Below are 23,939 nucleotides of genomic sequence, written 5' to 3' on the forward strand. Positions count from 1 at the left end.
TAAATTCGTTCTGAATTTTTGTTATTCTGTTATATGTAAACTATCATTGAAACAATGTTTTGGTTGTACGTCATTCTCATGGACGTGGCCATCTGACTGTCACTTCTCCGAATGGCTTGAAAACCTCAAGATTCTATCTATAAACTCTTTCCTAGAAGCACAGTAACTTCTGCTCACATGTTCTCTTTAAAACAGTGAACAAGTCATAGCCTATTCCAGCATGCTGATGTCCTTCAGTTAAGCCTTTTTATCCTTTCCCTTAATTCAGTTTTTTGTTCAGGACTGACATTACACAGTTATTGCACATTGTACAATACCCCATAAACTGGCATTTTTCATTATACAACGTGAACAACAGAATATGAGTTATACTTCATACACAGACCTAACAAGCAATGTTATTTGACTTTGTAGTTAAATCTGCGTTACATAAGTAATGGGTCTCTGACATGTAGGAACAGAAAAGTCACATCACATTTGGATGATGTATCAATAATGGTGTATCTAATTTTTTTACATACATGTTGCCGTAATGCAGAGTGTGCACTCGAAGGAAGGTAGATGAACAGTAGACTTCTGACAGACTCACAGCCCAGTTTGTTTCAGCCTTTTATTTGACTTGATACATGAAAAACACAGAAGAGTATGCAAACATACACACAATCACGTGATTGATGGTGGTGGATGCCTCTGTGTCAGCTCAGGAATCATTTCAGTGGCTTGGCGCAGATTGATGAATGAAGATGCGTACAAGGTGTGTCATTCCAGCATTTTCCAACTGTAAACATCAAAAACACAGAAGTCAGGCAATTCTACACCAACCAAAACCTGAACGAGGCCACACTCACATCACTACTCACAGACAAAGACAAAAGACAAAAGCTACGTATGAACTGAAGAACCAAAGCGATTCTAATGTGAAATGCAGAAAGTGTTGATCTCAAGATCAACTTCAAGACAATTCGATTTTACTCTAAACAAAGCCATGTGTATTATTTCCTTCTGATTTTAACTGACAAAAATGCCATTAACTTACAAAATGTACAAAAACAACACTACTGCCTTCAGTCATTTAATAGTATGCTCTTAAACAAAATAATGAGTTGTGACTTACTTCCAACATTCATCTGTATGCAGCACTCAGTTAAGGTAGTATCAGGTTGTGCAGCGCACCAGTCAGCATAATCCATACTTGTGCTATCCATCCAAAACCAACGGGTTGACTAAAAAACAGAAAAGAAAGAGTATGTGTATAATAAAATAGTGTATAATATAAATCATTCTCATTCTATCAGTACCATCAAAACCTTGTGTAGTGAAATATTACCACTTGGCAATCTGTGCCTCCAATCCATGATGGGATTAAGTCTGCACTTGTCAGCTCCTTAACAAACGTAGACTCTTCAAGGCTGTGAATGGATGCAAGGTTTGCCCCCTCCTTCATACAGCTTTCCTACAGTGGAGATGTGCAGTCAGACGAAGATGTCAAATAACCGAGCATGCAAGTCAATACCACCAGAACAGTTTCAAATCAATCTGAATCCATTCTGATTACCTGAGCGTCAGCCCAATGCAATTGTAATGGATTAAAAAGGAAACAGCGACCATTGAACATCTTCCAATCAGAGGGACATTCTGAGGACAAACAGAGAAGAATGGGTAACATGTCTGATCGCAGGAAGGGCAAGAGTGTTTAATCCTTTCATTTGTTTAACTGAAAGAGGTGTGAATCACAATTAATCACATTTGTTGTGCCTATTTTAATGTGTAAAGGATTGTTTTGCTGTGTTTTGCTTTTCTGTAAAGCACATAGTATTTTCATTGGAATTCAATGTGCATGAAGTTCTTGCTTACAACTACACAAAGCATGAAGACAGTACTACCAACTGAATGATACAAATTAATGAGTTGATCTCTCCTGCTTTAGCTGACAAGTTGTCTGTCTCTCTCTTTGACTATTTTACATGCTATTTCCACTGAAATTATAGAATTATATGGCATAATATATTTTTATATTGTAAAACAGAGGCAAAAAAGTCATTCAAAACACATTTCTAGTTTAGTGTGTTTTGTCTTTGTAATGCAGAATTGATTACCTTAGTTTTTGTTGCGTTAAATTACATGTTTGTCAGCACATTACGTATTTGTGCATTTAATAATATGTACAATATATGGTTTCAGTGTTTGAATAAAGTTGCTTACAACTACACAAAAAAATTTTCTCCAGACTGATACTCACCATCAGCAGCCTTAGTCAGAGCCACGATGGCACAAACAAGTAGAGACACAGTCAGCATCCTGGTAGTGGAGATGGCTTTAACCTTGATGACCTTCAACAAGAAAATACAGAGTGAGAAATAATCAGTGCAGGGGAGCCATGGTGACTGTGATGCTCCACAGGATGAAGAACACAAGACAATGAGAAAAAAGAGGCTGAGAGCAAACCTGCTGAAAAAATATCTTCTCTTCTGTCTGCACAATTTCAGCCTGTTGCCTCTGCCTTCCTGTGTGGTACTGCTGGACAAGAAAAAGACCAGCTTTTATATACAGTTACTTAAATTTCACAATATTAGTATTCATTCGATAACCTTCAATTCAATGAATTCAATAACCTTGGTTCTTGTTGTGGACACTGTCATCAGTTTGAATCCTGTCAACACATCAAAGGGCACCACATTGCACACTGGAAGCTTTTATCCAAGGCTATTTACAGAAACTATAATGATTAATGATTATATGATTGAAACACATATCTGAACCTGATCATATTGCAAATTAGTAGTGGTTAAATAATAATGATAATATTGTTATAATGATAATAATTCCTGATAACATTGTTTAACTTTTTACACAGGAATTTAAAATTGTATATCCATTGCTAGAGACAGTGGCCTGCTTTTGAGTGTAAGGCTGTTTTGAGTGTTTTGCTACATGTCTTACATTACTATGACATTTTGCCTGTTTGCTGCCTTAAAAAAATGTGACACAATAGAGTGGTCTCTATAGTGGTCTTAGAGTATGCATCTTACTGGGTCACATCAAAATGGAAATCTTAACTTGATGATGGCGCTAGATGAAAAGTTAAGAGATCACCAGAGTTATTAATTATCATCCTGGGGGGTGCGTAAATGTACAAAATGTCATGGCAATCCATCTGATAGTTCTGACATCTGACATTTCACTCAAAACCACAAGCATGAGGAAAAGTCAGGGAATCCTCAAAGTGATTATCCTCTGGGCTTAAATGTTATGGAAATCCATCTAGGAGCAGAAGAGGGCTGTAAATATTCACCCAAATGGGTCGGAGTGACTTTAGGCTGAATGAGGTCTGAATTAGGTTGGAACAACATTTGATCTAAACATGAGCAAAAAATATTTGAAATATTTGAACGACTCTCCTGGAACCCTGTGGACTCCAGTTGCAACTGGTAGAAACTTGACCACACATGAATATGAGGTGCACATGATTTGTTGTTGTAATTTTTGGTGCAGACTCAGTTTCTGTGGATTGCGTGACTTAGGCTGGAGCAGATCCTTCAGAGCATGTTGCAGGAGGCCTTCCCAGGCAGGCAGTCCTATGGGTGGGATTCCGCTCGAAAAGGATTAGGACAGTGAAGAGATGACAGGAAATGAGGAAAGGGTTGAATATGAACCAGGGATTCTGCAGTTCATGGTCAGCCCCTTAAGGGTTGGGTTATGCCCGATCAGAACTAAAAAAAATTCTAATTGTTCTGTGCGACCACACTGAAAGCCAGCTGTCATAGGGGGGAGATGTGATAATCATTCAAATATGGGGATAACGGTGCACATTTTCAGACAGTCTCTCCTAGAAGGCATTCACAGTGTTGCACTGGGTTCTTCACATGAAAAGAGAGAAGTTCCAACCCTGGCTCATTTCTCACCTTCACACAGCTGGCCAATCACTGTGTAAAGTATGTGTGACCGGATTGTCGGTTTCAGAACGTTACAGAAATTGCAATCGGATGACGGACCAGTGTCGGGGAGGAGGTCTCCGAAGCTCTCTGACCATCGGACAAGCACTTAAGAAGGAGCATGCGGGCAGTTTAAGGCCTCTGGTGGTGAGATTTACGCTTGGACGTGGAGATGAGCCACACAGAGAATGATGAAAAAGGCCAGTTTATAAACGTTGAACCGATTTACAGTAATTGGATTCATGAGATGAAGTGAGGAGAGACTGAACCAGAGTGAATGGCTCGAACAAACCTGTTCATTTGTATGTTCACTTGATGGTCTAACATGACAAGACCTGCTTTTTTCTTCCTCTTCCTATTTCTGCCTTTTAATACAACCAGCAGAGTAGCAATAGAAGTTCAGGGCTGCAGTATTCAAATGAAATAATCAAAGCAAAATGGAATTTAATTTGCTGTTTGGGTGCTCATGATATAAAACCAAAGTGTGACACTGTTACCTCATCAGAACCTCCACGGAGCGCTCAGAGTCTAATCAAATACCAGTTGACCTGGGCACCACATTGCACGCCGTGGGTAAATATTGGAGTAAATTCTCTGGCAGCTTTTACCTGAGTATCAACAGGAAAGGCTATTTACAGAGACTATAATGATTAATGATTATACTGTATGATTGAAACACATACGTACATCATCATCATCATTATTTATTCAGGGACAATTGACTGAGCACAGGGCTCTTTTGCAGCAATGTCCTGATTGAGGCTACATAATACAGATGAACAATAAATGAACAAACCATAACAAAACAAAACAGACAAAATAAATAAACAAAACACATTATACAACTCAGAAATTAGGTATAAAAAAAATAACATAAAGTAAAACATTTTTTTTTTTTTTAAACAACAGCACTGAGGCACATCCTTAGCATCTAAAAGGCTCTTAAATTGGTTGACAGACAAATACTGGGTTAGTTTCAAGTCCTCTTGAACAGTGTTCCATTTATGGGAAACAAATAACTTAAAAGCTATTTTACCTATATTAGTTTTGATAAGGGGGATTTCAAGGGAGATGAGGCTCTGTGACCGTGTGTTATGACAGATGGATTTTAATGTAAAATGTGACATGAGATAATTAGGCAGTTTTCCCACTAAGGCTTTATAAACAAATAAAAGACAGTGTTTTTCCCTCCTGACTGCTAAAGGGGACCAACCAACATTCTTGTATAAATTACAATGGTGGGTCCTGAAAGCATCTCCTGTGACAAAGCGAATAGCACTATGGTATACAGAGTCCAGGAGTTTTAAGGCAGAGGGTGCAGCATACATGTACACAATGTCACCATAGTCAAGAACTGACAAAATTGTTGATTGCACTATTGCCATTCGGTTTTCAAAAGTAAACCGAGATCTAATTCTATAAAGAGAGCCCACTTCTTAGCTAGGTCAAGAACATGAGATTTAAATGGCAGCCTATCATCTAGCCAGATACCTAGGTGTTTATAGCATTATATCTGAACCTGATCATATTGCAAATTAGTAGTGGTTAAATAATAATGATAATATCTGGTGTTTACTGATAACATTGTTTAACTTTTTACACAGGAATTTAAAATTGTATATCCAGTAGCCTGCTTTTGAGTGTAAGGCTGTTTTGAGTGTTTTGCTACATGTCTTACATTACTATGACATTTTGCCTGTTTGCTACCTTAAAAAAATGTGACACAATAGAGTGGTCTCAGAGTATGCATCTTACTGGGTCTCATCAAAATGGAAATTTTGACTTGATGATTTAATTGATTTAATTTGCTGTTTGGGTGCTCACTGTACACGTTCGTTCGTTGAACACGCAGCCTGCCCAGCAGCCAAATAAGCCTTCTCGGCCAGAGCCGCCTGGTGCCTGGCCACTCGCGTGGACAGGAGGGGTCTCTGGCCGAGGCGCATCGTGGGAGAGGCGGGCGAGAGGTAGCCCACCAACGTGTCCTCCACCGGTGGAAAGGAGAGGTAGCCGCTCTCCTTGGCTCGGACGAGGTGGAGGTAAGCAGCAAAGCCCGGCACCGGGGCACGTCCCGAGTAGGGAGTGGCCCATGTGGTCGTGAGCTCCCCATGCACCTCCGCAAAGAAGGGGATGGGGCTGGGGGCTGCTACGGATGGGCCAGCGTAGAACTCCCCATCCAGCAGCGAAGCCTGCACGCTGGGAGGGGGAGGGAGGGGGAGACCGAGGTGGCTTGCCGCCCTCAGCGCCACCTCGTGGAGCTGCTGGCCCAAGGTCCTGGATGTAGACGGGGGAGAGGTTGCCCGCGGCTTCACATCCATTTCAAGCTGCATCTCCTCCTCGTCCGAGGCGTGCTCGTCCGAGAAGTCGAGCAGACTCTCACTGTCCAGGCCGAAGTCCCGCTCTGGCATGGGCTGGTCCTCGCACCCAGGAGGTAGCTCCACCGCCTCGTGGTCCGTGGCCACCAGGCTAGCGGGTGCGGCTGCGGCTAAACAGCGGTTGCCTGACACCACGCTGCCTGGGGCCGAAGGAGCGCATAGTCCTACCGGGGGAATCTCCCCGGACAGAGCTGGCGTCGCCTTCTTAGCGTCTGAGCGTTCCCAGTACGCTAGACGCTTGGTGGCCCTTGCTAGCGTCATGCTAGCACAGATGTCGCAGGCCGGGTCGTCGCCATTGAGAGCCGCCTCCGCGTGGGCCCTGCCCTTGTCTCTGGCGTGCCCGCAGTCGGGGTAAGCCTGCCTGGACATTATCTGAAATGAGAAAGTGAAACTGAACGTTGGGTAGCAAGAAGCTAGCAGGCTAGTCAGGGACTTAGCCAGCTAACTAGCTAGGATAGCGACTCGACTTTCTTAACAGTAAGTTGAACTTGTAGCACTCAGAGCTAGTGAGGGTAAAAGAACCCGAATAACTCGCCAACTCGAAAAAGTAAAAGCACACAAAGTTTAACTTAGCAGAGCGTAGAAAAGTGTCTGGATTGACCACTTCGAAGCAAAGTTTCTTAAGAGGCCAATTCGACCGTGGCCATCCCTACTTAAAGGCTCCTGAGGGGGCGGGCTCAGGAGAGGGATTGGACGAATCTCAGCCTTCCGGCGTGAATGAATAGTGCTTCGATTGGTTCCAGTAACTACGTCATGTCCCATCTGTTATATCGCAGTCCAACTGCGATAGGGAACTAGCTAGGATAGCGACTCGACTTTCTTAATAGTAAGTCGAACTTGTAGCACTCAGAGCTAGTGAGGGTAAAAGAACCCGAATAACTCACCAACTCGAAAGAGTAAAAGCACACAAAGTTTAACTTAGCAGAGCGTAGAAAAAGTGTCTAGATTGACCACTTCGAAGTGAAGTTTCTGAAGAGACCGATTCAACAGTGACCATCCCTACTTACAGGCTCCTGAGGGGGCGGGCTCAGGAGAGGGATTGTACGAATAGTGCTTCGATTGGTTCCAGTGACTACGTCATGTCCCATCTGTTATATCGCAGTCCAACTGCGATAGGAAACCAAAGTGTGACATTGTTACCTCATCAGAACCTCGTTCAGAGTCTAATCAAATGTCAGTTGACCTGCCAATTTGAGAGAGAAGGTTGTGCTCTTGATCAGAAAGCATTGACTGTCTGTATCTTTATTTATACAACCTCAAGCAGCAAGTCAAGTCAAGTCAAGTTTATTTATATAGCACATTTCATATGGCATACATAGACACAATGTGCTTTGAGTGAAGAGATGACATTAAATTATCTAAAATAAACAAACACACTTAGCAAAAAAAAATGAATTAATTAATATATATATATATATATATATATATGTATATACATGAAAATAAAAACAATAAAATGAAGTGTTAAAAACAAAGACCTATAGTCATGAATTAAAAGCTCTTTTAATTCCCTTTTTAAAAGAGAGCACCGATTGTGATGACCAGGCTATTCCAGAGGGTTGGGGCACAGTAACTAAAGGCACCATGTGCAGCATTTGTGTTTATTCTGGGGCTCGTGAGAAGACATTTACTGGAGGACCTTAGGCAACGTGCTGGATCATAAAAAGAATCGGAAATCTAGGGTGGGGCAAGGCCGTTAAGTGATTTATAGACAAGAAGGAGTATTTTGAACTCAGTTCTTTGTTTTACAGGGAGCCAGTGAAGTGATTTAAGAACAGGGGTGATATGATTACATTTTGATGTTCTAGTGACTTGTTTAACATCTGTTTTGTTAGACCAGCATAGAGTGTGTTGCAGTAATCTAACCGACTTGAGATAAATGCATGAACTAATCTAGCAGAGAAGAAATACAGCAAATACATTTTAGTTTGCACAATTTAGTCCGACTCAATGTTGACCATGGCAATCCATGCCTTGTTCATGTTGATTGGCAGGATTCACGCCTAGAAATCTTCCTGGAAAAGTTCCTCCTGCATGATACGTAAAAGCTTTTAAAGTAAAACAGTTTTAGTGAGTGATTGATATGATGGACATCTGTGTGAAGTAGCCTACCATATGTTTTGAGATAAATATCAATTTTTTTCAATTGTTTATTCTTTACTATTGGATATGTTACAGTTTTTCACAATTGTTAACACACGTTTTTTAAAACAATAACGGCTTTCTCAAAACTGCACACAGAAAACTGAAAACCTCACACACAAAATGCTAAACCTGACACTCCCTTTGCAAGATGACTCTTTGCCATCAAATCTCTTAACTGTTCACAAAATGGAACTCGTGTTTTCATTTAGTACACACAGCCATATTTTCAAAAGACACAAATACATTCATTGAGTACACACAACTAAGCATGTGCTGCACACTACCAGGCATTTAGAGCACACTGCAGTGCAAAAAAGAAAACACAATCATCGAAATGGAACACACCATATGAATGACAATGACTCTGGAGAATGAGCCATTTCTCCTTTTGTAAAATGTCAGTGTAGGCCCACTTTTTTCATAGTCAAACATAAAACAGCACACAAATATGCAGCAAAAAAAGTTTTATTTCGGTACACACAGAGAACAGTACAGTACTGTAAACCGTGTGATCCCGTTGTTCTCACAAACCATATTTACAATTTCAGTCTCCTGTTCGGCGGTGAAAGTGTGTGTTCTTCCTCCACGGTGTGGTTCACTTTCAGTCCTGCAAAATACAAATACTGTGAGCACAATGTATTCTATTGATATAAAGTATTACAAGGCAAATATATTTCGTACCTGTTCTCCATCCTGAAGTTTCTAATGATGGCAGCAACTGTGAAGCGGCTGAGATTTGGTTGGACACTCTGGCCAGCCTCCCTCATGCTCAAACCATGGTTGAGCACATGGTCTACCACAGCGGCCCAAATCTCATTAGAGATGACCATTCTCATCCTCTTCTCCTCCTCCTCCTCCCTCTTCCTCCTCCTTATCCTCCTACTCCTCCTCCCCCTTGACCCCGTCCTTCTTGTCCTCCTCTTCCTCCTCCTCTCACTCTTACCCCTCTCCTTCTCTGGTTGTTGATCTCTTCAAAGTTCTCCATTGTTTACCAAACAAAACAGAGGCTCAAGGCACTTTTATGCTGCAGTTCTCATTGCAAATTGCTCAACCGACCTGAATGTTTAGAGATTTGACTATTTGTGTGTTGTAGGTTGATGCTTTGAGATTTTACTTGAGAAGTGTGTGCAACAACTGAACATTGTGTGTAGTGTTTTGACAACAAGGTGATGTGTAATTGACATCAGAGTGTAAACAAGGAAAATCAGAGTCTAATGCAGATAAGGGAGTATGAAGTAGTGCCAAATTGGGTCGAGCGATTGGTACATGAAGTGAAGGTTGTGCAAATTGTGCCGAATTTTCGCTTTTTGTGTGTTAACAACTGTGAACAACTGTAAAAGGCAGAAATAGGAAGAGGAAGAAGAAAGCAGGTCTTGTCATGTTAGACCATCAAGTTAACATACAAATGAACAGGTTTGTTCGAGCCATTCACTCTGGTTCAGTCTCTCCTCACTTCATCTCATGAATCCAATTACTGTAAATCGGTTCAACGTTTATAAACTGGCCTTTTTCATCATTCTCTGTGTGGCTCATCTCCACGTCCAAGCGTACATCTCACCACCAGAGGCCTTAAACTGCCCGCATGCTCCTTCTTACAGTTTTTCTCAATTGCTAACACACATTTTTTGAAAGCATGCCTCGTTTCCTCAAAACTCTAAACACAAATCCCAAAACCACTCACACAAAATGCAAAACCCTTTATACATCCTGCAAAAGGCAACTTTGCTTTCAAAACAGTGTTATGTCACCTCAAAAGGGTACTTTGTTTTCTAATGACAAACACAGCCCATTATATGAGTAGACATTCTAAGCATCGATTGAACACTGATGTGCTCAATGGAAAACACTACTATGAAATGGGAAAACACCAGTATGAAGGCCTTATCAGGAACATTATGTTACTATACGCTTACTCCTGTAGTAAAATATAACTGTATAATGTTTTTACGCAAATATAAAACAACACACAAATATACAGTAACAACTAAAATATTTCTTTATTTTTTCCAAAAGTGCTGTAGCCTATACATCACAGCAAACACAAGTGAATGTGTAAATGATTTGCACAGAACAAACAATAGGATATAGGCCAGTACAGTCAACAAAAAAAAGAAAGAAAAATGTAAAATAAAAAAGGACAAAAAACTACTGCATCCTGTTCTAGCTCAAGACAATATTGACAATGTGCTATCAGAAATAGACCTACACAGTGTTGTGAATGTTGTTGCATTTTGTGTGAGTGGTTTAGGGATTTGTGTTTAGAGTTTTGAGAAAACGAGGCATGCTTCATGTGTGTAAGCAATCGAGAAAAACTGTAACATTGGATTGGATTACAATACAGTACAGTAATGTGTCAGTGCTGATAGGACGCAATCAGTTGTGAAAATGTATATGACTTACTTGCACATAGTCATAGCATAACTGTTTGACTGTCGGAGTTTCTGACAAAAGGCACCCTGTACACCTGCTTTATTCTCAAGGTGTTCCGCCTTAGAACACAGTCCACTGTGGCTAGGCTCACTGTATTGATGTTTAGGAATATGTCTTGGTCATCAATGGTTGCACTTTGTATTTGTTTACGTAATTTTACAGATACAGTACAATGGAAAATACAAGAATACTATGCTCCTGATAAGGCATTCAAACTAGTGTTTTCCTGTCATAGTAGTGTTTCTTACCTATTCCCTCTTCTGAATGTCCAGAGAATGGATGCAACTGAGAAGCGGCTTATATTTGGTTGAACCCTATGGCCAGCCTCCTGCATGGTCAAACCATGGTTGACCATATGGCTGACCACAGTGGCCCGAATCTCATCAGCGATAATGGCTCTCCTTCTTGCTCTTTCTCTTCATCCTCTTCCTCCTCCTCCTCCTCCTCCTCTTACTCTCACTCCTCTGCCTTTCTAATCACCTCTCACTTCAATGTTGCCATCAATTGTTCTCCAAACCAGGAGCTAACCTGTGGCCATCATATTGCTAAAGCTTTGATTTCAAATTGCACAACAGCCTTTGAAATGGAAGTTTTGCCAATTGAATAGCAGTGTGTTCTGTCTGAACACAAGGAGGTTTTGGCATTGATGAAGTGTGCAAAGTAGAGAGGATGGTGTTTAGTGTTTTGAAGAAAGTGTGGTTAACAATTGAAATTTGTGTCTAAAGCAGATAATTGTGTGTTGTGTTTTGAAGAAAGTGCGGTTAACAATTGAAATTTGTGTCTAAAGCACATAATTGTGCTTATAGTTTAGCAGAATTGGTTTAGGGAGTTGGCACATGAGTTACAGGTTGTGGTCATTGTGCCATAAGTTCCAGTTTTTGAATGTAATCAATCGAGAAAAACTGTAAGTGCTTGTCCGATGGTCAGAGAGCTTCGGAGACCTCCTCCCCGACACTGGTCCGTCATCCGATTGCAATTTCTGTAACGTTCTGAAACCGACAATCCGGTCACACATACTTTACACAGTGATTGGCCAGCTGTGTGAAGGTGAAAAATGAGCCAGGGTTGGAACTTCTCTCTTTTCATGTGAAGAACCCAGTGCAACACTGTGAATGCCTTCTAGGAGAGACTGTCTGAAAATGTGCACCGTTATCCCCATATTTGAATGATTATCACGTCTCCCCCTATGACAGCTAGCTTTCAGTGTCGTCGCACAGAACAATTAAAAAACAGAAAAAACATGCAAAATAACATGCATCATGTGACATGTGCATCCCTGACCAAAGATGGACAGTTCACTTCACTTGGTCCCCGGGTGCTACAAGCTGCCCACTTCTCCTGGGGGGTCCTTGAGGAAGGACGGTCCAGGATGGGAAAAAGCAGAAAATAAATTCACCGCGACCTCAGGCCTACCTGCGTGTGTGTGTGTGTCCTGTGTCGCCTCCATATATGCACGTGTGTGTTCCAGTGTGTCGTGTGTGCCATTAAAAACCTGACAAAGGTCTTAATTAATTAGAACAACTTTAGATTTTTAGTTCTGATCGGGCATAACCCAACCCTTAAGGGGCTGACCATGAACTGCGGCATCCCTGGGTCATATTCAACCCTTTCCTCATTTCCTGTCATCTCTTCACTGTCCTAGTCCTTTTCGAGCGAAATCTGACCCATAGGACTGCCTGCCTGGGAAGGCCTCCTGCAACCAAAGTCTGGAGTCTGCACCAAAAATGACCACAACAAATCATGTGCACCTCATATTCATGTGTGGTCAAGTTTCTACCAGTTGCAACTGGAGTTCCAGGAGAGTCGTTCAAATATTTCAAATATTTTTTTGCTCATGTTTAGATCAAATGTTATTCCAACCTAATTCAGACCTCATTCAGCCTAAAGTCACTCCAACCCCTTTGGGTGAATATTTACAGCCCTCTTCTGCTCCTAGATGGATTTCCATAACATTTAAGCCCAGAGGATAATCACTTTGAGGATTCCCTGACTTTTCCTCATGCTTGTGGTTTTGAGTGAAATGTCAGATGTCAGAACTATCAGATGGATTGCCATGACATTTTGTACATTTACGCACCCCCCAGGATGATAATTAATAACTCTGGTGATCTCTTAACTTTTCATCTAGCGCCATCATCAAGTTAAGATTTCCATTTTGATGTGACCCAGTAAGATGCAGACTCTGAGACCACTCTATTGTGTCACATTTTTTTAAGGCAGCAAACAGGCAAAATGTCATAGTAATGTAAGACATGTAGCAAAACACTCAAAACAGCCTTACACTCAAAAGCAGGCCACTGTCTCTAGCAATGGATATACAATTTTAAATTCCTGTGTAAAAAGTTAAACAATGTTATCAGGAATTATTATCATTATAATAATATTATCATTATTATTTAACCACTACTAATTTGCAATATGATCAGGTTCAGTCAGATATAAATGTGTTTCAATCATATAATCATTAATCATTATAGTTTCTGTAAATAGCCTTGGATAAAAGCTTCCAGAAATGTACTCCTAGCAAATATTTACCAACGGTGTGCAATGTGGTGCCCTTTGATGTGTTGACAGGATTCAAACTGATAACAGTGTCCACAAGAACCAATGAAGGTTATTGAATGAATACTAATATTGTGAAATTTAAGTAACTGTATATAAAAGCTGGTCTTTTTCTTGTCCAGCAGTACCACACAGGAAGACAGAGGCAACAGGCTGAAATTGTGCAGACAGAGAAGATATTTTTCCAGCAGGTTTGCTCTCAGCCTCTTTTTTCTCATTGTCTTGTGTTCTTCATCCTGTGGAGCATCACAGTCACCATGGCTCCCCTGCACTGATTATTTCTCACTCTGTATTTTCTTGTTGAAGGTCATCAAGGTCAAAGTCATCTCCACTACCAGGATGCTGACTGTGTCTCTACTCGTTTGTGCCATCGTGGCTCTGACTAAGGCTGCTGATGGTGAGTATCAGTCTGGAGACATTTTTTTTGTGTAGTTGTAAGCAACTTTATTCAAACACTGAAACCATATATTGTACATATTATTAAATGCACAAATACATAATGTGCTGACAAATATGTAATTTAACGCAACAAAAACCAAGGTAATCAATTCTGCATAACAAAGACAAAACACACTAAACTAGAAATTTGTTCAAAATTGAGTTAAGATTTGAATATGACTTTTTTGCCTCTGTTTTACAATATAAAAATAGATTATGCCATATAATTCTATAATTTTAGTGGAAATAGCATGTAAAATAGTCAAAGAGAGAGACAGACAACTTGTCAGCTAAAGCAGGAGAGATCAACTCATTCATTTGTTACATTCAGTTGGCAGTACTGTGTTCATGCTTTGTGTAGTTGTAAGCAAGAACTTCATGCACATTGAATTCCAATGAAAATACGATGTGCTTTACAGAAAAGCAAAACACAACAAAACAATCCTGTACACATTCATATAGGCACAACAAATGTGATTAATTGTGATTCACACCTCTTTCAGTTAAACAAATGAAAGGATTAAACACTCTTGCCCTTCCTGCGATCAGACATGTTACTCATTCTTCTCTGTTTGTCCTCAGAATGTCCCACTGATTGGAAGATGTTCAATGGTCGCTGTTTCCTTTTTAATCCATTACAATTGCATTGGGCTGACGCTCAGGTAATCAGAATGGATTCAGATTGATTTGAAACTGTTCTGGTGGTATTGACTTGCATGCTCGGTTATTTGACATCTTCGTCTTACTGCACATCTCCACTGTAGGAAAGCTGTATGAAGGAGGGGGCAAACCTTGCATCCATTCACAGCCTTGAAGAGTCTACGTTTGTTAAGGAGCTGACAAGTGCAGACTTAATCCCATCATGGATTGGAGGCACAGATTGCCAAGTGGTAATTTTTCACTACACAATGTTTTGATGGTACTGATAGAATGAGAATGATTTATATTATACACTATTTTATTATACTTATACTCTTTCTTTTCTGTTTTTTAGTCAACCCGTTGGTTTTGGATGGATAGCACAAGTATGGATTATGCTGACTGGTGCGCTGCACAACCTGATACTACCTTAACTGAGTGCTGCATACAGATGAATGTTGGAAGTAAGTCACAACTCATTGTTTTGCTTAAGAGCATACTATTAAATGACTGAAGGCAGTAGTGTTGTTTTTGTACATTTAGTAAATTAATGGCATTTTTGTCAGTTAAAATCAGAAGTAAATAATACACGGCTTTGTTTAGAGTAAAATCGAATTGTCTTGAGGTTGATCTTGAGATCAATACTTTCTGCATTTCACATTAGAATCGCTTTGGTTCCTCAGTTCATACGTAGCTTTTGTCTTATGTCTTTGTCTGTGAGTAGTGATGTGAGTGTGGCCTCGTTCAGGTTTTGGTTGGTGTAGAATTGCCTGACTTCTGTGTTTTTGATGTTTACAGTTGGAAAATGCTGGAATGACACACCTTGTACGCATCTTCATTCATCAATCTGCGCCAAGCCACTGAAATGATTCCTGAGCTGACACAGAGGCATCCACCACCATCAATCACGTGATTGTGTGTATGTTTGCATACTCTTCTGTGTTTTTCATGTATCAAGTCAAATAAAAGGCTGAAACAAACTGGGCTGTGAGTCTGTCAGAAGTCTACTGTTCATCTACCTTCCTTCGAGTGCACACTCTGCATTACGGCAACATGTATGTAAAAAAATTAGATACACCATTATTGATACATCATCCAAATGTGATGTGACTTTTCTGTTCCTACATGTCAGAGACCCATTACTTATGTAATGCAGATTTAACTACAAAGTCAAATAACATTGCTTGTTAGGTCTGTGTATGAAGTATAACTTATATTCGGTTGTTCACGTTGTATAATGAAAAATGCCAGTTTATGGGGTATTGTACAATGTGCATTAACTGTGTAATGTCAGTCCCGAACAAGAAACTGAATTAAGGGAAAGGATAAAAAGGCTTAACTGAAGGACATCAACATGCTGGAATAGGCTATGACTTGTTCACTGTTTTAAAGAGAACATGTGAGCAAAAGTTACTGTGCTTCTAGGAAAGAGTTTATAGATAGAATCTTGAGGTTTTCAAGCCATTCGGAGAAGTGACAGTCAGATGGCCACGTCCATGAGAATGACGTACAACCAAAACATTGTTTCAATGATAGTTTACATATAACAGAATAACAAAAATTCAGAACGAATTTTCAAAATGTGTAATAACGACATAAGACTTTCTTTAGACTGTCAATGTGAGTAAGAGTGTAACGTTCCCTTTTTCTGCACTACCTGACCTGATCAGATCACTGAGAACCGCCGTTCTACCGTCCCTCTTGTGCTACTATTGAATCTATATAACTGTAAATTCGATCTTAGTTTATTTAGCAAATGATTTATGGCATTTATGTTTTCATTATAAAGGAGGTTTACGCCCCTCAAGCTATGTTGGCAACCCATTCTTGCCCAAAGGCGGTCATGTCACATGCCATACAACGTTACACTGAAAAAAAGATCTGAAATGAGAAAAGATAAGACCATTTTCCCCAAAACATTTAGGCAAGAGTAAGTCTTTTCTCTCGAAGGTATTTTACATCAAAGGCTATTTTATCGCGTTGTAAGGGACTTAAAAGAGGGCTGTATACTGAATAGTCATTTTCAGAATGTTGCAAGTAGCCTATTCTGCCCTGTCCTTAATAAACTTGACCCCCCTTGATATATTTCCATGTAATTTGGTACAGCCAGTGTCCCCATTTAACATATCCAATAGTAAAGAATAAACAATTGAAAAAAATAGACATTTATCTCAAAACCATAAATGTGAACCTCATGGTAAAATGTATTTTGATTTCACGTTGAACATATGGTAGGCTACTTCACACAGATGTCCATCATATCAATCACTCACTAAAACTGTTTAACTTTAAAAGCTTTTACGTATCATGCAGGAGGAACTTTTCCAGGAAGATTTCTAGGCGTGAATCCTGCCAATCAACATGAACAAGGCATGGATTGTCATGGTCAACATTGAGTCGGACTAAACTGTGCAAACTAAAATGTATTTGCTGTATTCCTTCTCTGCTAGATTAGTTCATGCATTTATCTCAAGTCGGTTAGATTACTGCAACACACTCTATGCTGGTCTAACAAAACAGATGTTAAACAAACTTAAACTTATCCAAAATGCAGCTGCTAGAAAAGTCACTAGAACATCAAAATGTAATCATATCACCCCTGTTCTTAAATCACTTCACTGGCTCCCTGTAAAACAAAGAACTGAGTTCAAAATACTCCTTCTTGTCTATAAATCACTTAACGGCCTTGTCCCACCCTAGATTTCCGATTCTTTTTATGATCCAGCACGTTGCCTAAGGTCCTCCAGTAAATGTCTTCTCACGAGCCCCAGAATAAACACAAATGCTGCACATGGTGCCTTTAGTTACTGTGCCCCAACCCTCTGGAATAGCCTGGTCATCACAATCAGTGCTCTCTTTTAAAAAGGGAATTAAAAGAGCTTTTAATTCATGACTATAGGTCTTTGTTTTTAACACTTCATTTTATTGTTTTTATTTTCATGTATATACATATATATATATTTTTTGTATTTATTTATTTTGCTAAGTGTGTTTGTTTATGTTAGATAATTTTATGTCATCCCTACACTCAAAGCACATTGTGTCTATGTATGCCATATGAAATGTGCTATATAAATAGTTGTATAAATAAAGATACAGACAGTCAATACTTTCTGATCAAGAGGACAACCTTCTCTTTCAAATTGGCAGGTCAACTGGAATTTGATTAGACTCTGAACGAGGTTCTGATGAGGTAACAATGTCACACTTTGGTTCCCTATCGCAGTTGGACTGCGATATAACAGATGGGACATGACGTAGTCACTGGAACCAATCGAAGCACTATTCATTCACGCCGGAAAGCTGAGATTCGTCCAATCCCTCTCCTGAGCCCGCCCCCTCAGGAGCCTTTAAGTAGGGATGGCCACGGTCGAATCGGCCTCTTAAGAAACTTCGCTTTGAAGTGGTCAATCCAGACACTTTTCTACGCTCTGCTAAGTTAAACTTTGTGTGCTTTTACTCTTTCGAGTTGGTGAGTTATTCGGGTTCTTTTAGCCTCACTAGCTCTGAGTGCTACAAGTTCGACTTACTGTTAAGACGCGATTGGCCAGGCACCAGGCGGCTCTGGCCGAGAAGGCTTATTTGGCTGCTGGGCAGGCTGCGTGTTCAATGAACGAACGTGTACAGTGAGCACCCAAATAGCAAATTAAATCAATGAAATCATCATCAAGTCAAAATTTCCATTTTGATGCGACCCAGTGAGATACATACTCTGAGACCACTCTATTGTGTCAAATTTTTTTAAGGTAGCAAACAGGCAAAATGTCATAGTGTAGCCGGTGGGACCAATGGGTGTAGCGAACTTTTATTTTGATTCACCTCTGTCACCTTTCTCCTGTGTGTACGTCACTAGTAGGGGCTTGGGCTGGGTTCCAATTAGTTTAGTGCGAACAGGCATAGATATATACACCTTGGGTCCTTATGCCGGTAGCCGTCCATTGCTGATTGTGGAGTGAAGCCGCGTTCTGGAGCGTTGTCTTCAGCGACACGGTAGCGTGTTATAGAGCGGATGCCAACAGGAACGAGTTGAGCGTCTTCCCTACCAACTGCACTCCATATCCCGTTTACATCGCAACGTGTTAAGTAGCAGTCAGTGTATCAGTGCGGTGGTTATTGTGGTTGCTGGCAGCGTATAGATACCAGGTGCATGACGTTCTCGGGTGCAGCTGTTTAGACAGCAAAGAAGCTATTGAAGCACACAGCTATACAGCATTGTTAGCTGCTGTTCTCTTACAGTTAGTTATAGGTCCGGGTGCTGCTTTTAGAATATATGTATCTCTGTTTTCCCCTCTAGCCTGGGGGCCTAGGTGTGTATATGTGGTTAAGAGGATATTGTGAGCCACAGGTTAGAGGGTTTATTTTTGTTTGTTTGTGTCATTCATTTGTTATCTGTTTCCCCTGTGTCATCTCCCCTGCCGCAATAGCCTGGGTATCGTTTGGGGCCCTAGCCTAGATTACAGGTTGGCCAGGTTTTCCTCTAAGATAGTTTCTCACCTTTGATAAGATGTGCAGTGTAATGCAGTGAAGTGTGAACCCCTTTTTCTTAATGTGCCCAAGTGGTGTGCTTGCGGTGGTGTGGCCAATGAGCTAGTAGTGTGTGCTCTCCTTCACGTGTGGTATTGGAGGCAGGCCCCTGTTAGTCTGTGTGGTCAGTGGCTCCGGATTCTTACCCAACGGCTGGGGCATTCCCCTGAAGTCCATTTCATGTATTTATGTATTTATTTATTGACAACCAAAGTGACACCTTGTTTTAACGAGAAACAAAATTAAACCTAATCTTTTATATCTTTCCAAAGAACCTGTGTTGGACCATTATTGGGACGGAGTTCCCCTTGCTCTCTATTATAGCTCAAGGGGTGGCGTAGTCTGGTGAGAGGCTGGCCAAGGCTACAATAGTAATGATAAGACATGTAGCAAAACACTCAAAACAGCCTTAAACTCAAAAGCAGGCTACTGGATATACAATTTTAAATTCCTGTGTAAAAAGTTAAACAATGTTAAGTAAACACCAGATATTATCATTATTATTTAACCACTACTAATTTGCAATATGATCAGGTTCAGATATAATGCTATAAACACCTAGGTATCTGGCTAGATGATAGGCTGCCATTTAAATCTCATGTTCTTGACCTAGCTAAGAAGTGGGCTCTCTTTATAGAATTAGATCTCGGTTTACTTTTGAAAACCGAATGGCAATAGTGCAATCAACAATTTTGTCAGTTCTTGACTATGGTGACATTGTTTACATGTATGCTGCACCCTCTGCCTTAAAACTCCTGGACTCTGTTTACCATAGTGCTATTCGCTTTGTCACAGGAGATGCTTTCAGGACCCACCATTGTAATTTATACAAGAATGTTGGTTGGTCCCCTTTAGCAGTCAGGAGGGAAAAACACTGTCTTTTATTTGTTTATAAAGCCTTGGTGGGAAAACTGCCTAATTATCTCATGTCACATTTTACATTAAAATCCATCTGTCATAACACACGGTCACAGAGCCTCATCTCCCTTGAAATCCCCCTTATCAAAACTAATATAGGTAAAATAGCTTTTAAGTTATTTGTTTCCCATAAATGGAACACTGTTCAAGAGGACTTGAAACTAACCTAGTATTTGTCTGTCAACCAATTTAAGAGCCTTTTAGATGCTAAGGATGTGCCTCAGTGCTGTTGTTTAAAAAAAAAAAAAAAAGTTTTACTTTATGTTATTTTTTTTATACCTAATTTCTGAGTTGTATAATGTGTTTTGTTTATTTATTTTGTCTGTTTTGTTTTGTTATGGTTTGTTTATTTATTGTTCATCTGTATTATGTAGCCTCAATCAGGGCATTGCTGCAAAAGAGCCCTGTGCTCAGTCAATTGTCCCTGAATAAATAATGATGATGATGATGTACGTATGTGTTTCAATCATACAGTATAATCATTAATCAGTAAATAGCCTTTCCTGTTGATACTCAGGTAAAAGCTGCCAGAGAATTTACTCCAATATTTACCCACGGTGTGCAATGTGGTGCCCAGGTCAACTGGTATTTGATTAGACTCTGAGCGCTCCGTGGAGGTTCTGATGAGGTAACAGTGTCACACTTTGGTTTTATATCATGAGCACCCAAACAGCAAATTAAATTCCATTTTGGAATTGGTTGGAACTTCTCTCTTTTCATGTGAAGAACCCAGTGCAACACTGTGAATGCCTTCTAGGAGAGACTGTCTGAAAATGTGCACCGTTATCCCCATATTTGAATGATTACTTTATCTTATTTTTTTTATACCTAATTTCTGAGTTGTATAATGTGTTTTGTTTATTTATTTTGTCTGTTTTGTTTTGTTATGGTTTGTTTATTTATTGTTCATCTGTATTATGTAGCCTCAATCAGGGCATTGCTGCAAAAGAGCCCTGTGCTCAGTCAATTGTCCCTGAATAAATAATGATGATGATGATGTACGTATGTGTTTCAATCATACAGTATAATCATTAATCAGTAAATAGCCTTTCCTGTTGATACTCAGGTAAAAGCTGCCAGAGAATTTACTCCAATATTTACCCACGGTGTGCAATGTGGTGCCCAGGTCAACTGGTATTTGATTAGACTCTGAGCGCTCCGTGGAGGTTCTGATGAGGTAACAGTGTCACACTTTGGTTTTATATCATGAGCACCCAAACAGCAAATTAAATTCCATTTTGCTTTGATTATTTCATTTGAATACTGCAGCCCTGAACTTCTATTGCGACTCTGCTGGTTGTATTAAAAGGCAGGAAGAGGAAGAAAAAAGCAGGTCTTGTCATGTTAGACCATCAAGTGAACATACAAATGAACAGGTTTGTTCGAGCCATTCACTCTGGTTCAGTCTCTCCTCACTTCATCTCATGAATCCAATTACTGTAAATCGGTTCAACGTTTATAAACTGGCCTTTTTCATCATTCTCTCTGTGGCTCTTCTCCACTTCCAAGCGTACATCTCACCACCAGAGGCCTTAAACTGCCCGCATGCTCCTTCTTAAGTGCTTGTCCGATGGTCAGAGAGCTTCGGAGACCTCCTCCCTGACACTGGTTCGTCATCCGATTACAATTTCTGTAACGTTCTGAAACCGACAATCCGGTCACACATACTTTACACAGTGATTGGCCAGCTGTGTGAAGGTGAGAAATGAGCCAGGGTTGGAACTTCTCTCTTTTCATGTGAAGAACCCAGTGCAACACTGTGAATGCCTTCTAGGAGAGACTGTCTGAAAATGTGCACCGTTATCCCCATATTTGAATGATTATCACATCTCCCCCCTATGACAGCTGGCTTTCAGTGTGGTCGCACAGAACAATTAGAAAAACTTTTGATTTTTAGTTCTGATCGGGCATAACCCAACCCTTAAGGGGCTGACCATGAACTGCAGCATCCCTGGTTCATTTTCAACCCTTTCCTCATTTCCTGTCATCTCTTCACTGTCCTAATCCTTTTCGAGCGAAATCCCACCCATAGGACTGCCTGCCTGGGAAGGCCTCCTGCAACATGCTCTGAAGGATCTGCTCCAGCCTCAGTCACGCAATCCACAGAAACTGAGTCTGCACCAAAAATTACAACAACAAATCATGTGCACCTCATATTCATGTGTGGTCAAGTTTCTACCAGTTGAACTGCAACTGGAATACAAAGGGTTCCAGGAGAGTCGTTCAAATATTTCAAATATTTTTTTGCTCATGTTTAGATAAAATGTTATTCCAACCTAATTCATACCTCATTCAGAAGTCACTCAGACCCCTTTGGGTGAATATTTCCAGCCCTCTTCTGCTCCTAGATGGATTTCCATAACATTTAAGCTCAGAGGATAATCACTTTGAGGATTCCCTGACTTTTCCTCATGCTTGTGGTTTTGAGTGAAATGTCAGATGTCAGAACTATCTGATGGATTGCCAGGGCTCTCAAGTTTGGAAGACAGGCAAGAGTGACATACACCCCCCCCCCCCGGCCACGCCCCCGGCCCGCCCCCATTTTGACCACCCCGCCCCTGCCGTATGCCCACAGACCAGACCAGCCCCCACCCCCCCATATTATTATTAGTGTTTTGTTTTGTTGTTGTTAATAATTGCTCAGACTTACAGAAAAAGATTTGACACATGGCACTGACAATTCAACCAATTACAAAGTATTTATTCAATTTGGGAGAGAGAGAGAGAGAGAGAGAGAGAGAGAGAGAGAGAGAGAGAGAGAGAATTATGACTTGTGTTTGTTGCCTTTTTGGACTCTTTTATAATTTTTGGTGTTGGTTCCCATTATATATGCCATAGTCATAGAATTGGATGTATTAATTAGGAATTAACACAGCAAGAAGGCCCTGGGTTCGCATCCCGGTCCTTCCAGGTCGTTCCAGGTCCTTTCTGTGTGGAGTTTGCATGTTCTCCCCGTGCCTGCGTGGGTTTACTCCGGGTACTCTGGTTTCCCCCGCCATCATAAAGACATGCATTGCATTGTGTGAATATGAATGAATGTTGGTGGTGGTCGGAGGGGCCGTTGGCGCTGATTGGCAGCCACGCTTCTGTCAGTCTGCCCCAGGGCAGCTGTGGCTACTGAGGTAGCTTACCACCACCGGTATGACTGTGTGTGTATGACTACTGGACTCTGTAAAGCGACTTCGGGTATATAGAGAAGCGCTATATAAAATTGAATTGATTGATTGATTGCACACTTATCTCTGCAGCCACTGGCAAGTCAAAGTTTTTGACTGTGCTGGATGACTTCAGCGCCTGCTGTTTGGCCTGATGCCCCTTACTGCCTATGTGCCTTGTCACATCCTGCACACCTGGATGGGCGCAGGAGTTCTCTTGGCGGCAGATAGAGCACCAGTAATATGAGCTGGTGCTTCCTACAGTAATAAATGGCCATTTAGAGGTCCATTCACTATTAAAAGAGGTCTTGTAGGTGGCTGCTCCTGGGACTTTTCTCCCTTTTGTTCTAGCCATCTCCTCCACTGTTTCTTCCACCATGTCTTCCACCGTCTCCTCCTCCTCCACCTGCACTGTCTCTTCCTCCTCCACCTGTACTGTCTTCTTCTTCCACCATCTCCTCCTCTAATGTGTTTACGACCTTCTCTGGGCCTAATCTGGCCTTTTTCCTCTTTGGGCGAAGGACAGGATGCTTATTTGTTTTTTACCTGACATCTTTGAAAGTCGGATGCAATGATTAATGCATCCATGGCCAGGATATTTATAACATGCTAGTATGCCTAATGAGCTCGCGATTCACAACTTCACCAGGCGTGAAGAAGCCTCGGAATCTAAATAGAATGTTCAAGCAAACACATTTATAAAAAATAATGCCCATTGAATATTAAGGGCTGCCTAATATTCGTTCGAATTATAGGCTATATATATTTTTAATAGGCCTACTCTAATTTATTATAGCCTATTAACGAAGTTCGGAGTCAAAGCT

At 40.7% G+C, this 23,939-nt stretch overlaps 2 protein-coding genes across 2 annotated transcripts; one reads left to right on the plus strand and one right to left on the minus strand.

Annotated features, from left to right (window-relative positions):
- Positions 1–596: 596 nt before the first annotated feature.
- Positions 597–2,507, minus strand: LOC116223793 (type-2 ice-structuring protein-like). Its single transcript, XM_031581779.2, has 6 exons — positions 2,446–2,507; positions 2,240–2,330; positions 1,556–1,635; positions 1,328–1,453; positions 1,115–1,223; positions 597–778 (listed from the first exon to the last, which is right to left on the minus strand). The coding sequence occupies exons 2-6, from the start codon at positions 2,295–2,297 to the stop codon at positions 708–710; spliced, it is 444 nt and encodes a 147-aa protein (XP_031437639.1). The 5' UTR covers positions 2,298–2,330; positions 2,446–2,507; the 3' UTR covers positions 597–707.
- Positions 2,508–13,598: 11,091 nt separating this feature from the next.
- On the plus strand, positions 13,599–15,498 carry LOC116223794 (type-2 ice-structuring protein). Its single transcript, XM_031581789.2, has 6 exons — positions 13,599–13,632; positions 13,748–13,838; positions 14,462–14,541; positions 14,644–14,769; positions 14,874–14,982; positions 15,317–15,498. Exons 2-6 carry the CDS (start codon positions 13,781–13,783, stop codon positions 15,385–15,387), a joined length of 444 nt encoding a protein of 147 aa, XP_031437649.1. The 5' UTR covers positions 13,599–13,632; positions 13,748–13,780; the 3' UTR covers positions 15,388–15,498.
- Positions 15,499–23,939: the final 8,441 nt, after the last annotated feature.

This window comes from Clupea harengus, chromosome 15 (assembly GCF_900700415.2).
Source record: "Clupea harengus chromosome 15, Ch_v2.0.2, whole genome shotgun sequence".
Taxonomy (NCBI): Eukaryota; Metazoa; Chordata; class Actinopteri; order Clupeiformes; family Clupeidae; genus Clupea; species Clupea harengus.

Bases quoted from the DNA above. Each gene is read 5' to 3' on its own strand.
- LOC116223794 (XM_031581789.2), top strand. From the start codon at position 13,781: ATGCTGACTGTGTCTCTACTCGTTTGTGCCATCGTGGCTCTGACTAAG. The intron at 13,839-14,461 runs GTGAGTATCAGT...GTTTGTCCTCAG, and splicing joins TCTGACTAAGGCTGCTGATG to AATGTCCCACTGATTGGAAG. The intron at 14,770-14,873 runs GTAATTTTTCAC...TCTGTTTTTTAG, and splicing joins GAGGCACAGATTGCCAAGTG to TCAACCCGTTGGTTTTGGAT.
- LOC116223793 (XM_031581779.2), bottom strand. From the start codon at position 2,297: ATGCTGACTGTGTCTCTACTTGTTTGTGCCATCGTGGCTCTGACTAAG. The intron at 1,636-2,239 runs GTGAGTATCAGT...GTTTGTCCTCAG, and splicing joins TCTGACTAAGGCTGCTGATG to AATGTCCCTCTGATTGGAAG. The intron at 779-1,114 runs GTAAGTCACAAC...TGATGTTTACAG, and splicing joins CATACAGATGAATGTTGGAA to TTGGAAAATGCTGGAATGAC.